Here is a 16,810-nt window from a genome sequence, read left to right on the forward strand (position 1 = left end):
AAAATTTATTATTTACTTTTGGTAATATAATAGTTGATTATTTTATAATAATATTTTTTTTATAACATTGGTTCGGGTTGAGAATGAAGCGATAAAAAATATTATAATCTTTTTATAGCTCTACCCTATCAGTTAACCGAATCCATTAACTTAGGTTAACAGGTGGAAGATTTATTTGTTTTCCTACGTTTTATGGGTGAAAAAATACGATAAACCTTGGGTGGGAAATTATCATTCACTCTTGTTCTTGTCGCAGTCTATCAAAATACAAACTTTACAAAATTCCCAAGAAAAGTTGAGAACCAAAAACACAATAAAGAAAAAAGAAAAAGCGAAATTGAAGATTTATATTAAGTGATTAATTCATCCTTGCTTTATCTTTGTGTTTTCCTTTGATAATTAGTTTAACAAATTGCTTTAGGCCCTTCTTTTTATGACTCCTTTTCTCCTCTTTTTCTTCTCCAATTTTCTCAGCTTCCACCGCTGCTTCCAACTGCAAACACAGCTGATACAATACATCAGACCCATCAGATTAAACTACCTCATCATCAAAAAATCAAACGGTTACAATTTCAATTGATGTGATTGATTACCTTGAATACACGGTATTCTACATGCTCAAGTCTCTCAATGAGGGTCCCCTTGACTCCAGTCTCCATGACCACACGATTAATCGGACGGCAATGCTTCTCTAGACTCTTTGGGGAGAAATCAACGGAGGAGGGAAGGCCATCACTATTTAGGGTCCCACTTGATGGAGTAGATGCGTATGAGCTCTTTGGTGACCTGCTACAGTATCTAATTTCTTCTAGTTGTCTCAACTGTTAACCACAACACAGAATTATAATCAACGAACAGAATTTGTCGATTATTATCTAGTTTTAAAGGACTTACCATGTTCTCTAAACGATCTAATCGAGAGAGAATCGGTGTATCAGCAACCGCCATTATTTTTCCTTGTTCTTTTCGCGGGAAACAAACAGTTACTATCAATTTGTAGCTCCTCAAAATTTTTTTTTTTTTTTTTATGTCAAAAGATTCGTGAATATGATTTGTTTTGGGTTCGGCGGGCAGAGAGGGTTCTTAAAGGAAGATAGAGATAGTCAGGAACTGTTGATTACGTCAAATATAGTTGCTTTAACCACGTGTCGAGCTCCAGGTCCTCCGCTGTGGCACAGCCTACACGTGTCATATATGTTTGATGATGCAATGCTTAGTTTATCTACTATTTCTTGACACGTTTACGAGTTCCATGCAAAGGACATCAAACCGCCACGTGTTTCTTTCATGATTGGTATATTTCACGTCTTTCTTTGGCTGATCTTCTATTCTCTAAACTTAAAGGGCCGTTTGGACAAGTGATATAGAATAACAGGTAATCTTTGATTATTTGTTAAGATTCTTGCTTTTAGTTTATAAGTAATAAAATGTTATAATAATCTTTTATTATATATAGTATTTGCTATTCGTAATATAAGGAATAATCTTATTACCTTATTAAAGAGTGTTATTAAAACATTAATGAGGTAATATGATTTTTTTACCTATTTTACCTTTAATTAAAAATCATTTCGGACACAATTATCCTCAAATGTCTACTAAATAACAATTATTCAGTCCCCCTACATTTAAGAAATCAGTTAAAATACTCAAGCCATAAAAAAGTTTAAAAGTTAACAAAATACCCCCAACGACCCAAGACCACCACTGGCTGTGACTCACCACCACCAACCATCGGAGTCAGTTGCCATAATGGTGCACGATTGACAGGATCTGATCAGTTATGCACCAGTAAGGTCTTTTTGGGAAATGGCAAGATCTGGAGTTTCTGCAGCTGTTTTACAACCGCATCTTTGGTCGTGAAATGACCATAGATCTGATAAATTTCTGGCCACGAATTTGTGATCCATAACCATTTTCGGCTTTCCCAATGCACGACCGGCCATATACGGCCAGTCGTGTGCCACTCCGTCAACTCTTGACAATGGCTTGGAGAGGTTGGGGGTGATTTTACTACAAATTAAAGTTTTATATGACTGGTGTGTTTTAGTAAAATTTCAAATGTTGGAGGTTAAAAGAAATAATAATAAAAAATACTATTAAATTAATATTATAAATGAGGACAATTTAGTAATCTATATAACATATCCACCCAAACAAACATATTATTCACTAATTTATTAGAACCAACTAAACACATTTTTTAAATATTTCTAGTAATCTTTAAAATGATATTTCTTTTCGCTAATATAATATACCCTTATCATAAAATATTATATAATCCACACGCTCTCTAAATATGTTAGAGCACCGTTTTCCAATTTCCTCTAATCTTGTTTTAATATGTCATGTGTAATGGTTGCCCAATCTTGAGGTTTTTGATTCCTCTAATTTGTGCTCAATTTTGGATTTAGAAATACGTGACAAGATTGCTTCCCAATTTGGCAATACATAAACTTGGAATGAATAAATATTCCAGCAGTAATCTCCATTAAGTTACATATATAAATGAACAAATCTTCCAAGCAGTAATCTCCATAAGTTATATCCAAAACTATGACGTTTCACTCGTGGAACAACAAATTTGATTTTTCTAGTTTTCAGTTTTCACCAACTATAATCTGCACATTATGTGAATTCACATAGACAAACAGGACATTAAAAAGCAAGGCAAAATCATGCGGTTTCGTGATTCCCACCTCTCAAGCTTTTTAGTTGGGTGAGGCCAAAACAGCACTTCTGAATTCCAGCAGTTGTTTTGGCTAACAGTTGATTCCACATTGCTCGACATCAGGACCCGTAACTCTGGTGGTAAAGGGATCAATCCGCACCCATAATAATGAGAAAATGGAAGCAAGGAGAATGGACCAAACCACGACAATGGTGGGTGTCCGGTTCTGGCGCCCCATCAAACCTTTGAGGAAGGGATAGAGATGGACGATCACCCAGAAGGCAAAGAATAGCTTGCCAAATAGAGGACCCCATGACTGATAACCGCTGTTAATGGCATAGGAGATTCCGGCAACCACTCCCACCAAGTTTATGATGAGAAGAGTCGTTGGTGGGATAAGCAGAGTTGTCCATTTGAACATATACAGTTCAGCATAATCCCCGTCTTCATCTGATGCCTTGGAGGTGACAGTGAAGTTTGTGTCAATTCCAGCAAGTACTTTCAGAAGACCTTGGAAAACAGCAAAAAGATGGGCTGAAACACCACCAATAACCCAAAATTGTTCGTTTCTCCACCATTCATCAATTCCGACACCACTCCATCTCATCTCTAGAATACCAGTTGCAAAGATGGACAGAAAGAGTGAAATGAACCATATACTGGCAAGGTTACTGATCTGCAATAAAATAAGCCAACCAAAAGAATTAGAATATTCTAAAGACGATATTAGACACAAAGAAAAGCAATGTTTTGATATAACAAACCTGAGGAATAATAAACTTGTTAGTTAGTAGACAGACGGCTGGCAGTGTACAATACATGAGAAGAGGAATGGCGGTGATGGGATAGATGGTGGTGTTTACATAAGCGAACCTCTCAAGCCATTTCAACCTACCACCATAACCATACCAGATAGGACAGTGACGACTGAGAAGAATTTCCACAGAACCTAAAGCCCATCGAAGCACTTGGTTTAGACGATCTGAAAGATTAATTGGAGCCGACCCTTTGAAGGCTGGGCGCTTCGGCATACAGTAAATTGATCGCCAACCACGGGCATGCATCTTAAATCCTGTAAGAATATCTTCTGTAACGGATCCATAGATCCATCCAATCTGCAAAAGAGACAACAAAGGGTAGGTGTCCAATCATGATTTGTAAGACAACAAAATGCATGGATTAGTAATATAAATATTATCCCCTTTGGGGTGGGAGGTGTCAAATCATTCCCGTAAGTGGAGCAAAATCAACTCGTGGATGCACTTCAGACAAGCAACAAGAATTCATTTCAGTTACTAGATTTGCTTAGTTATGCTTTACCCATATGCCAAACTTGACATTAGACAGTGCCTGTTTAATAGATAACATACCTCAGTTCCCCAGTCACTTTTGTCCTCGTATCCACAACTAATAACATGAATAGCCTCTTTAAGAAGAGTTTCAGGTGTTGCAGACTGTGGAACACCACCATTCTCCATAAGCGTGGAGGCGACAAAAACAGCTGATTGACCAAATCGTTTCTCCAGGCTCATTTGGGACATAAGTAGTGACTTCTCGTCATCAAATCCAGCACCTGATTGATGTGAGAGGGAAGATTAGTGTCAAACATCAGAAAAAGATGCCAAAAAAATTAGTCTCCCTTAGATGAAAAGAGTACACAGTTCAATAAATCAAACATCACATGACCTAAACAAAATTAAATGATATATCTATACCGAGTACCAAAGGAAGTGAAAAACATTAAAACAAGAAACAAACCTTCCACTCCCTCCTCAATGTCCTCTAGACTAAATATTGGCACAGTGGGGTCCATGTGCTTTCTGGATTTCTTCTTGTCTGAGCCCGTTTTACTTGATTTTGAACCCTTCTTCCGTGAGCCACCACAGAGTGAAGATAACACTCCTAGTTTCCTATGCTTGGGTTTAACCGGAGGTTCATAACCATATAAAGCTGTTCTGTTGAAGACACATCCAGTACCCACATAAACAGGACCTTGAATGCCATCCAAACCTCTCAAGTTGATCTAAAATCAAGAAGAAAAATTATGGTAAAAAAGAATAGTCACAAGAAAACATAACTGATACTTTCTCAGACATTTTCAAATGCTTAACAGATTGCTATTCCATATTAACATGAAGGAAATACATGATTAGTAAAAGAACGTAGAACTCACATCAAAGAAAACAGTGTTGCGGTTAGCATATCGATCGTTCCTATCAATACCATCAAATCTCTGGGGAAACTGAACATAACAAACATGTTTCCCAAGATTGGGATCCATCATAAAACACATAGCTTCCCTCAAGGCTTTGCTGTTGTTAATGTAGTGATCACAATCAAGATTCAACAAGAAAGGTCCGTTGGTAAGGACTGCAGACACCCGAACCTGCATTTGTATGGGCCACAAAGAGGTGAGACAAGACAAGAAATGAAGGGAAGAAGCTCAAATCATGTCAAATACTCACCAATGCATTCATAGCACCAGCTTTCTTGTGGTGTTGGAAGCCTGGTCGCTTTTCACGAGAAACATAAACCAAACGTGGCAGCTCATTTCCCTCAGCATCAAGACCTCCACTTTGCCCTAAGAACACCTGCAAATGAAAATATGTATATATATAATTAAGTTAGACAATGTTTATACTCCAAATAAACACAACTGAACCTCAATCCAAATCGGTTGGCATCCGCTCTATGAATTGTTTCACTACATTCCGACCTATCCAGGTCACAATAGAATGACCCCAATCCCGATTAACAGACTGTAAGGTTCAGCACCCAAATGAGTCTAAGTAACATAAATGAAAATCAAATGGGACAGGTATGAAGGCCAGAAAAGGACAATGGAATTGGCATAATGCATAGATATATGTATTTCTTCTAATGGCTATTGTAGGAAAGTTGTTCAACTCTAAAACATCCTCTGGATCTGAGAAGCCCTAACAAGTTTGTGTTCATCATAAAGAGATCTACTATGGTTTTACCTGGATCATTCCTGGATGGTCTCTGGTGTTATTTCCAGGCCATGGGGTGCCATCTTGCATAACCCATCCTTCTTCAGGAACTTTCTGTGCCTTTGCAACAAGCCCATTAACACGAATCTTAAACTCTTCATACTCTCTCTGCAACGTAAGGAAAGATGCAAGTGATCTTAAATTAGAGGAAGATCAAGTGATGAAGTATACTCATAAATAGAAAACCTCACCTTCATAGCTCTACGATCTTTGACAAATGAAGGTTGAACTTTATCCTTCAGGTAGTCGATTTTTTGTGCAAAGTACCATTCTGGAGCTCGGGGCTCAATGCTATACTTCTTGCAGAAAGGTACCCATTTTCTTGCAAATTCTGATGTTTCAGATAGAGCTTCAAATGACAACATAGCAGCACCATCATCAGACAGATAGCAAGAGACCTTGTCGACGGGATAGTCAACCGCAAGAATGGATAGCACGGTATTGGCTGTCACAAGGGGTGGCTCCTTCAATGGGTCGACAGTACTGACAAATATGTCAATGGCAGCTAACTGTGAAGGCTCCCCTTCACGATCGTACCTGTTACTCAGGAAAACAATTAACATTAAGACTCTAAACAGAAACAAAATACCAAAATTTAAGGGAGAAAGCTCCTTGAAAAAAGTGAATAAGGATTAACACTCATGAAGCTATATATGAAGATGGAGGGGAGAATTAGTCCTACCTTAGAGCCAGCCTGTCAAGATATGTCTCACGATTTACTGGAAGCCACTTGGGAAACTGATCGAGAATCCAAGATATTGCAAACCAAATTTCACATATCACAGATATCAACCACAGAGCATAGGCATTTGGCACAGGATTTGTTATCCGGTAATGCAAGAAAATGCTGAGAATAATCAGCCGCAGAACAATGACCATTCTGTAAGGGTTTATCCTAGATGATGGAATGGAAACCTTCCTTGAAAGAGGTTGCCGAGCTTCATCATTCCTGCAAGACAACAATCAGACAGAAGAAGGAATTTAGAAATGAATAACAAGAGAGTTATTAAAATTCGAAAAGTACTAATTCAGTAGTCATGCTATATTTACACTCATCACTAATACTAATGCCAAGATTCTAAGCATGATAAGATATGAAATTGCCTTATGGCCATTAAAAAGTTTAGACTTGCCAAGGATTAACAACAAGAACAGAAGGAAATATAATCTCAAAGTAACAATAAAAATTCACAAATTTCATCAAGTAAGAACCCACAGTAATGAGTCATCTACGAGAACATCTGTGCTAGCATCAATATCTCCACCACCCCTTTCAGATGTAGCCTGACCAGTGCTCATAGGAACAACATTCTTTTCCTGCTTCATCTTCCAGCCATCAACTCTCTCTTTCCAAGCAACATTGCCCAATCCAGGCGACCCAAACTCCCTCACTGGATCCACAACCCTAATATTAGCTGCAAAAAGATCATTTCCAGGAACCAAGAATTAAAATCAGATATTCAAAATGGTGACAAGCAGAAAAATAAGATATCACTTGAGGAAGGAGAGGCATACGTGATTGATTGATATCGCCAGAATAGGAGAGAGGGTGCATACGCTTGCCACCAGGAACACCAGGAGATGCCATAGAAATATGTTCAGGTGATGCAGCAGATAATTCTCCAGAAACCTAAAGTTAAGGAGGGGTAAAAGAGATAAATATGACTTCATTTATTAGCAAAAACGAACCACAACATACCAAAACTTATTGATGTACCTCCGTTCCACTAGTAAGACGAGGAATATGATTGTGAGAAACCTCATTATCATATTTTGGAGCTCCAACATCCTCCCCTTGTCCATATCTCATACGCCAGCTCAGCATACGCTCGGCAATTTTCTGCTTCTGATTTTGATTTTCTGAAGAGTAATTGAAATCACTGACACCATCACCAGCATCAGCGTCCCCTTCTTGGTCACCTAGAATAGCCGGACTACCTGAAATCACAAGAAAATAAGTAACAAAAATGATCCAGAATCATCCGCTTCAGGATTTTGAAAACAATTTATCAAGTCATGAAAAGAAAGTAGTCACCATGTGATCACAAACAACAGTAGTAAATCCATGTTTCTCTCAAGAAAAGATAACAAATGACCAATAAGAAAAAATTAAATCCTCAGGTGTTTTACATTCTGTGATATTAAGAAAATTCTGTCGACTTGCAATGCTGTGTCTAGCAGAACAGTTTCAGGATTCATATCAGTAATTTTGAAACACTCATAACAATTGTCAAACTGATAGATAACGTGAGTAAACAATAACAAACCTTTGTGCCTCTTGTATCTAGTTTTGCATTGAGGGCAAGACTGATTCCCATCCTTCCTCTCATACTCATAGCAGGGCCTGCAGACAGGAAACGCACAAACATCGCAAGCAACAAATGGTTCCCCATCCACAGTTTTGCCAACATTATCACCGCAGATCTGGCACACCTGCCCGCCCAAGTTCTTCATGGACTTCCCCTGAGCATTCAAATATTAGAAATCTCTCAATTCCAACAACCCAATAGAGCGACATATATTAATTAACACCAACCACTGAAAATCTTGGCCAAACCAGCAAACATAATTACATACGATATGTATAATGTACCACTTGGTTGCTAAACAATAGGGAAATCCATAAAAACAAAAGCAGAATCTAATGTACTTGTTGATTTGGGACCTAAGATGATATTAGTGAAACTCAACCTCTTGCAAATAAAAATTTATTCAACACCTTATTTCCTTCCTTATTTTCTCAATTTTCCAATCAACTAAACACAAAGAATGAAAATCATAAACTTCAAAAAAGAAAAAATTGTATACACGAATAAATAAGTATATATGCGATAGTTACCGCAGTTTCCCCTTCAGATTCCATCTTGACTTTCTTCTATTGGTTCAGATTTGAGCAATAAATTGAAGCTTCTGGTTCAGTCTCAGCAAGATCTCTGCATCTCCAGTGGTTTAAGTGTCGAACAGGATTAAAAGAATTCTCTATATTCTTATAAACAGTTCAAGTGAAAGCTCAGATCTGCATGAGAGAATGCGAATCAGATTGTCTCCTTAAACAAAACAATTCACATAATTCAGCTAACCAAATCCACTTTCTTCACTTTTCTCAGCAAACAAACAGAAACAATAGTGAAACCACTTAAATCAACACAAAGTCAGACACAAATTAAAAAATTAAGCTAAAATAAAACAAAATCAAAACTACATTCTCTGTCGCTTCCCTGGATTTCCTCGACTTTAAAATAGAAAAACAGATCTCACAAAAAATATATCATAAAATAAAATAAAAACGAAATTCGAGAACCACCAAACTACTTCAAATTATTCTACTATATTCTAAATCAAAATGAACAGTTATTTCTCTATTTTCAAAATATTGCTTTAAATTATTCAATTATTTTTAATAAATCCTGTCTCGTAAAAAGCATCAAACTATCATGTAATAATTACTAACTCTATCTAATAATAATATTTTAAAAATATTATTTCAAATAACTAAAATACGTATTTGTTTCTTTATCGGTATATATGTTTGCTTCCTTAGTCTCAATTATTCAATAATTTTTAATTTTCAAATTCTAATAATCATCCAACCTTACTTAATAATGGTATTTTAAAAATACTATTCAAAATATCTAAACAAAAATAATCATTTTATAGCTTTACCCTATCAGTTAACTGAATCCATTAACGTAGATTAACAGGTGGAAGATTTATTTGTTTTCCTATGTTTTATGAGTGAAAAAAAAAATGTAATTACCATAAACCTTGGGTGGGAAATTATCGTTCACTCTTGTTCTTATGGCAATCTATCAAAATACAAACTTTATAAAATTCCCAAGAAAAGTTGAGAACTAAAAACACAATAAAGAAAAAAGAAAAAAGAAAAAACGAAATTGAAGATTTATATTAAGTGATTAATTAATCCTTTCTTTATCTTTGTGTTTTCCTTTGATAACTAGTTTAACAAATTGCTTTAGGCCCTTCTTCTTATGACTCCTTTTCTGCTCTTTTTCTTCTCTAATTTTCTCAGCTTCCACCTCTGCTTCCAACCGCAAACACAGCTGATACAATACATCAGACCCATCAGATTAAACTACCCATCATCAAAAAATCAAACTGTTACAATTTCATTTGATGTGATTGATTACCTTTAACACACGGTATTCTACATGCTCCAGTCTCTCAATGAGGGTCCCCTTGACTCCAGTCTCCATGAGCACACGATTAATCGGACGGCAATGCTTCTCTAGACTCTTTTGGGGAGAAATCAACGGACGAAGGAAGGCTATCACTATTTAGGATCCCACTTGATGGAGTAAATGCACATGAACTTTTTGGTGACATGCTGCAGCATCTAATTTCTTCTAGCTGTCTCAACTGTTAACCACAACACAAGTTATATTAATACATTATAATCAACGGATAGGATCTGTCGATTATTATCTAGCTTTAAAGGGCTTACCATGTTCTCTAAACGATCTATTCGAGAGAGAATCGGTGTATCAGCAACAGCCATTGTTTTTCCTTGTTCTTTTCGCCGCGGGAAACAAACAGTTACTATCAATTTTGTAGCTTCTCAAAATTTGTTTTTCTTTTTTATGTCAAAAGATTCGTGAATATGATTTGTTTTGGGTTTGGCGGGCCGAGAGGGTTCTTAAAGGAAGATAGAGATAGTCAGGAACGGTTGATTACGTAAAATAGGGAGAACGATATTGTCCCACCCAAGGTTTGGCAAAGCAATTGTTGCACCCATCAAGTTCTAAAATGACACTTTCCCATCCTTTGTTAGGTTTTATTATGTTTTTCATTAATATTTTACTGAAAAAACAGAAATACCCTTAAATATTTTACTTTATAAATTTTTTATTATTTTTTAATTAACCAAAAAGTCAAATATTAAAATTCAAAAAAGAAAAAATAGTTAACCCTACTTAAAAAGTTAGGAGTAATACTATAAAATTATTTAAAGTTAAAAAATCTTAATATTTATTTATAAAGTCATCAATATCACATCACTATTATTTATAATGTTTTTCATTTTTAGTAAAACATAAAAAATCAATATTCCTAATTAATTAAATAAATAAAAAATTTTATTTTTATACTTGGACTAATAGATAATCGAATAAAGACTTTGAATTAATTAAATTTTAATTTATAATAAATTAATTAAGAAATAAATTATTTAAGAGTATTTTTATATTTTTAATCAAATATTAATAGAAAATACTAATAGAACCTAGTAAAGGGTGTGAAAGTATCATTTTGAAACTTGATGGGTGGGGAATTTGTTTCATCAAATCTTGGGTGGGAAAATGTCGTTCTCCCACGTAAAATATAATTGCTTTAACCACGTGTCGAGTCTCTAGGTTCTCCGCTGTGGCACATGCCATGCTTAGTTTATCTACTATTTCTTGACAAGTTTACGAGATCCATGCAAAGGACATCAAACCGCCACGTGTTTTTTTCATGATTGGTGTATTTCACACCTTTCTTTGGCTGATCATCTCATCTCTGAACTTTAATGCCCGTTTGGACAACTGTATAAAAGATCACGGCTATAATCTTTATTTATTTTATAAGTATTTTGTGTTTGGTTTATAAATAATAAAATATTATAATAATTTTTTATTATAAATAGTATTTATTATTAGTAATGTAGGGAGTAATCTTATTATCTTGTTAAGAGGTATTATTAAAACATTAGTAAGGTAATATGATTTTTCAACCTATTTTATTTTTAATTAAAAATCATTTTGAACACAATTGCTCTCAAATGTCTATTAAATAACAATTATCTAGTCCCCCCTACATTTGAGAAATTAGCTAAAACACTCCAGTCATAAAAAAGTTTAAAAGTTAATAAAAAACCCCCAGCTACCCAAGACCACTGCTCGCGTGACTCACCACCACCAACCGTCGGTGTCAATTGCCATAATGATGCACGACTGACAGGATCTGACCAATCGTGTGTTGGTAAGGTCTTTTTGGGAAACGGCCAGATCTGGAGTTTCTGCTCCTGTTTCACAGCCACATCTTTGGCTGTAAAATGACCATAGATTTGGCCATTTTTTGGCCATAGATTTGTGATCCATGACCATTTTCGGCTTTGCCAACGCATGACCGATCATATATGGCCAGTCGTGTGCCATTCTGTCGACTCCTAGCAATGACTTAGAGTGGTTGGGGGTGATTTTACTACAAATTAAAGTTTTATATGAATGGTGTGTTTTAGTAAAATTTCAAATGTTGGAGGTTAAAAAAAATCATTTAAAAAATAATATTATAAAGGAAGACAATTTAATAATCTATATAATATATTCACCCATTCATCCTCCAAAACAAATAAGCATATTATTCACCAATTTATTTGAACCGAACAAACACAGTTTTTAAATATTCCTAGTAATCTTTAAAGTAATTGATAAATTGCATAATTTGAGTGTTTTTAGGGTTGTTTTGATGTTAGTTTAGTTAACTTCTCGTTTGTTTTCTTTGTTTTTATGTTTGTTTTTGTTAAGTGTGAGATATGAATGGTTACCTATTGATTTGGATAACTTTTATGTTTTTTTGGGGCCTTGATTGAGTAAATTGGAGTATTGGAATGAAATTGGGACTTAAAGCTTGAAGAAGTTGAGATTACCTAACATTCTTGAAGGTCACGACCATGCCTTGGTGGTTCACCATGGCCATGGTAGTGGAACAAAGAGAAAATGAAGAGACTAGGAAACACCACGGCCTAGGTTGTGGTAACTTAAATTTGGCCACGGCCAGGATTGTGGCGGAAATTATTAGGGCATTTTTATCAGTTTTTCTATCCTTTTTCACTTAGGACTCTTTTGGGTATTTAATTATAATTGGATCAGTTGTCAAGGGATGAATTTTGCATATTTTTGAGAGGAGAAGATGCATTCTTGGGGCTTGAAGACTGAAGATCAGATTTAAGAGTTTGATTTTTATTTATTTTCAAGTCTGATTATGTTTTCTTTATTTTTTCTTAGGATGGAGTAAATCTCTTTTGTTAAGGGAGGATGAAACCCTAATTATGTTTTGAGCAATTTTTATTCTTAATACCAGATTTATGTTTATGAATTTGTGCAAGAGTTTAGGTTTAATGCTTTATGAATGTTGGATTGATTCAATTACCTTAATGATGTTTTGAACAGAGAAGTTAGGGTTTATTGCTTAATTCATATTCATAATTGTTTTATGGGGATAACATTGCACAACATATTAAAACTAGAATTAATCGAATAGATATTCTAAGATTAATTTGTGGTCCATCTAATTCATAACCGAATAGGGTGAATTAGTCGTAAGAGATTGATGAATTTATGCTTCTTAATTTCAGAGTAACTGAATAGGGATTTGTATTAAGTTGAATATTATGCATAAATAAGGATAATTAACCTTAGAAGAATCCTACCAATTCATAGCACAAACAGGTATTAAGAGTGGTTGTTAAGCATAATTAGGGAGAAATCTGTACCCTAACTTCGTTAATATTGCAAAGTTCATTGCATTATTTATTTGTTTAATTTAGTTATTTTTAATTTGTTACTTTTATACTCTAAGATTTACTTTTACACTATAAGATTTTATTTTCTCAAATAACGTGTAAGTGGTATTAAGAGTGGTTGTCAAGCATAATTAGGGGGAATCTGCACCATAACTTCATTAATATTGCAAAGTTCATCACATTATTTATTTGTTTAATTTAATTATTTTTAATCCGTTACTTTTACACTCTAAGATTTCGTTTTCTCAAATGTGTAAATAGATTTAAGCAATTATAAATATTTGCTTTCTCAAATGTGTAAATAGATTTAAGCAATTATAAATATTTGCTTTGATATCTATAGAACGATAATCAAACTCACCACTTTATTACTTAAACACAACTAGTGTACTTGCTAAGGTTGATTTAATCGCATTAGTAATCTTTTTTCCATTAATATAATATACCCTTGTAATAAAATATTATATGATTTAAACGCTCTCTAAAGATGACATACACCGTTTTCCAATTTCCTCTAATCTTGTTTTATTCTATCATGTGTAATGGTTGCCCAATCTTGAGGTTTTTGATTCCTCTAATTTGTGCTCAATTTTGGATTTAGAAATAAGTTACAAGATTGCTTCCCAATTTGGCAATACATAAACTTGGAATGAATAAATATTTCAGCAGTAACCTCCATTAAGTTACATATATAAATGAACAAATCTTCCAAGCAGTAAACTCCATAAGTTATATCCAAAACTATGACGTTTCACTCATGGAACAACAAATTTGATTTTTCTAGTTTAGCTTTCACCACCTATAATCTGCACATTATGTGAATTCACATAGACAAACAGGACATTAAAAAGCAAGGCAAAATCATGCGGTTTCCTGATTCCCACCTCTCAAGCTTTTTAGTTGGGTGAGGCCAAAACAGCACCTCTGAATTCCGGCAGTTGTTTTGGCTAACAGTTGATTCCACATTGCTCGACATCAGGACCCGTAACTCTGGTGGTAAAGGGATCAATCCGCACCCATAATAATGAGNCATGTTCTCTAAACGATCTAATCGAGAGAGAATCGGTGTATCAGCAATAGCCATTGTTTTTTCTTGTTCTTTTCGCGGGAAACAAACAGTTACTATCACTTTCGTAGCTTCTCAAAATTTGTTTTTCTCTTTGATGTCAAAAGATTCGTGAATATGATTTGTTTTGGGTTCGGCGGGCCGAGAGGGTTCTTAAAGGAAGATAGAGATAGTCAGGAACAGTTGATTACGTAAAATATAATTGCTTTAACCACGTGTCGAGTCTCCAGGTTCTCCGCTGTGGCACAGCCTACACGTGTCATATATGTTTAATGATGCAATGCTTAGTTTATCTACTATTTCTTGACACGTTTACGAGTTCCATGCAAAGGACATCAAACCGCCACGTGTTTCTTTCATGATTGGTGTATTTCACACCTTTCTTTGGCTGATCATCTAATCTCTAAACTTTAAGGCCGTTTGGACAGGTTTTGGGTCATATAAAATAATGGCTAATTTTTGTTTATAAAATTCTTGTGTTTAGTTTATAAGTAATAAAATATTATAATAATTTTTTATTATAAATAGTATTTATTATTGATAATGAAGGTGATAATCTTATTATCTTGTTAATAAGTGTTATTAAAACATTAACGAGGTAATATAATTTTTTTACTTATTTTACCTATAATTAAAAATCATTTTGGATACAATTGTCCTCAAATGTCTACTAAATAATAATTAACCAGTCTCCCTATATTTGAGAAATTAGCTAAAACACTCTAGCCATAAAAAAGTTTAAAAGTTAATAAAATACCCCCAATGACTCAAGACCACCATCGGCTGTGACTCACCACCACCAACCGTCGGAGTCAGTTGTCATAATGGTGCACGACCGGCAGGATCTGATCAATCGTGTGCCAGTAAGGTCTTTTTGGGAAATGGCAAGATCTGGAGTTTCTGCGGCTGTTTCACAACTGCATCTTTGGTCGTGAAATGGCCATAGATCTGGCCATTTTCGGGCCACGGATTTGTGATCCATAACCATTTATGGCTTTCCCGATGCAGACCGTCTATATAAGGCCAGTCGTGTGTCATTCTGTCGACTTCTGACAATGGCTTGGAGAGGTTGGGGATGATTTTATTACAAATTAAAGTTTTATATGACTGATATGTTTTAGTAAAATTTCAAATGTTGAAGGTTAAAAGAAATAATAATAAAAAATACTATTAAATTAATATTATAAAGGAAAACAATTTAGTAATCTACATAACATATCCACCCATTTATCTTCCTAAACAAATATATTATTCACTAATTTATTTGAACCAACTAAATACATTTTTTAAATATTCAAAGTAATCTTTAAAGTGATATTTCTTTCTGCTAATATAATATACCCTTATAATAAAATATTATATGATTCAAATGCTCTCTAAAGATGATACACACCGTTTTCCAATTTCCTCTAATCTTGTTTTATTCTATCATCTGTAATGGTTGCCCAATCTTGAGGTTTTTGATTCCTCTAATTTGTGCTCAATTTTGGATTTAGAAATACGTTACAAGATTGCTTCCCAATTTGGCAATACATAAACTTGGAATGAATAAGTATTCCAGCAGTAATCTCCATTAAGTTACATATATAAATGAACAAATCTTCCAAGCAGTAATCTACATAATTTATATCAAAAACTATGACGTTTCACTCATGGAACAACAACTTTGATTTTTCTAGTTTTCACGACCCATAATCTGCACATTATATAAATTCACATAGACAAACAGGGCATTAAAAAACAAGGCAAAATCATGCGGTTTCGTGATTCCCACCTCTCAAGCTTTTTAGTTGGGTGAGGCCAAAACAGCACTTCTGAATTCCAGCAGTTGTTTTGGCTAACAGTTGATTCCACATTGCTCGACATCAGGACCCGTAACTCTGGTGGTAAAGGGATCAATCCGCACCCATAATAATGAGAAAATGGAAGCAAGGAGAATGGACCAAACCACGACAATGGTGGGTGTCCGGTTCTGGCGCCCCATCAAACCTTTGAGGAAGGGATAGAGATGGACGATCACCCAGAAGGCGAAGAATAGCTTGCCAAATAGAGGACCCCATGACTGATAACCACTGTTAATGGCATAGGAGATTCCGGCAACCACTCCCACCAAGTTTATGATGAGAAGAGTCGTCGGTGGGATAAGCAGAGTTGTCCATTTGAACATATACAGTTCAGCATAATCCCCGTCTTCATCTGATGCCTTGGAGGTGACAGTGAAGTTTGTGTCAATTCCAGCAAGTACTTTCAGAAGACCTTGGAAAACAGCAAAAAGATGGGCTGAAACACCACCAATAACCCAAAATTGTTCGTTTCTCCACCATTCATCAATTCCGACACCACTCCATCTCATCTCTAGAATACCAGTTGCAAAGATGGACAGAAAGAGTGAAATGAACCATATACTGGCAAGGTTACTGATCTGCAATAAAATAAGCCAACCAAAAGAATTAGAATATTCTAAAGATGATATTAGACACAAAGAAAAGCAATGTTTTGATATAACCAACCTGAGGAATAATAAACTTGTTAGTTAGTAGACA

General features: G+C 35.0%; 2 protein-coding genes and 1 pseudogene across 3 annotated transcripts; all 3 read right to left on the reverse strand.

Annotated features, from left to right (window-relative positions):
* Positions 1-244: 244 nt before the first annotated feature.
* LOC116132173 lies at positions 245-1,030 on the reverse strand. Of its 2 annotated transcripts, none has more exons than XM_031417830.1 (3): positions 895-1,030; positions 594-821; positions 245-493 (listed from the first exon to the last, which is right to left on the reverse strand). In XM_031417830.1, exons 1-3 carry the CDS (start codon positions 946-948, stop codon positions 359-361), a joined length of 417 nt encoding a protein of 138 aa, XP_031273690.1. In that variant the 5' UTR covers positions 949-1,030; the 3' UTR covers positions 245-358. The 2 variants fall into 2 exon arrangements, with proteins under 2 accessions (XP_031273690.1, XP_031273689.1); XM_031417829.1 differs by having other exon boundaries at positions 245-505.
* A 1,441-nt stretch (positions 1,031-2,471) lies between these two features.
* Positions 2,472-8,980, reverse strand: LOC116132241 (cellulose synthase A catalytic subunit 3 [UDP-forming]). Its single transcript, XM_031417892.1, has 14 exons — positions 8,522-8,980; positions 7,950-8,145; positions 7,400-7,620; positions 7,198-7,312; positions 6,899-7,097; positions 6,365-6,631; positions 5,874-6,219; positions 5,653-5,790; positions 5,137-5,262; positions 4,845-5,057; positions 4,430-4,694; positions 4,042-4,244; positions 3,436-3,786; positions 2,472-3,347 (listed from the first exon to the last, which is right to left on the reverse strand). Exons 1-14 carry the CDS (start codon positions 8,543-8,545, stop codon positions 2,763-2,765), a joined length of 3,249 nt encoding a protein of 1,082 aa, XP_031273752.1. The 5' UTR covers positions 8,546-8,980; the 3' UTR covers positions 2,472-2,762.
* A 7,003-nt stretch (positions 8,981-15,983) lies between these two features.
* Positions 15,984-16,810, reverse strand: part of LOC116132184 — a 12,479-nt pseudogene continuing 11,652 nt past the window's right edge.

This window comes from Pistacia vera, unplaced genomic scaffold (assembly GCF_008641045.1).
Source record: "Pistacia vera cultivar Batoury unplaced genomic scaffold, PisVer_v2 Contig25, whole genome shotgun sequence".
NCBI lineage: Eukaryota > Viridiplantae > Streptophyta > Magnoliopsida > Sapindales > Anacardiaceae > Pistacia > Pistacia vera.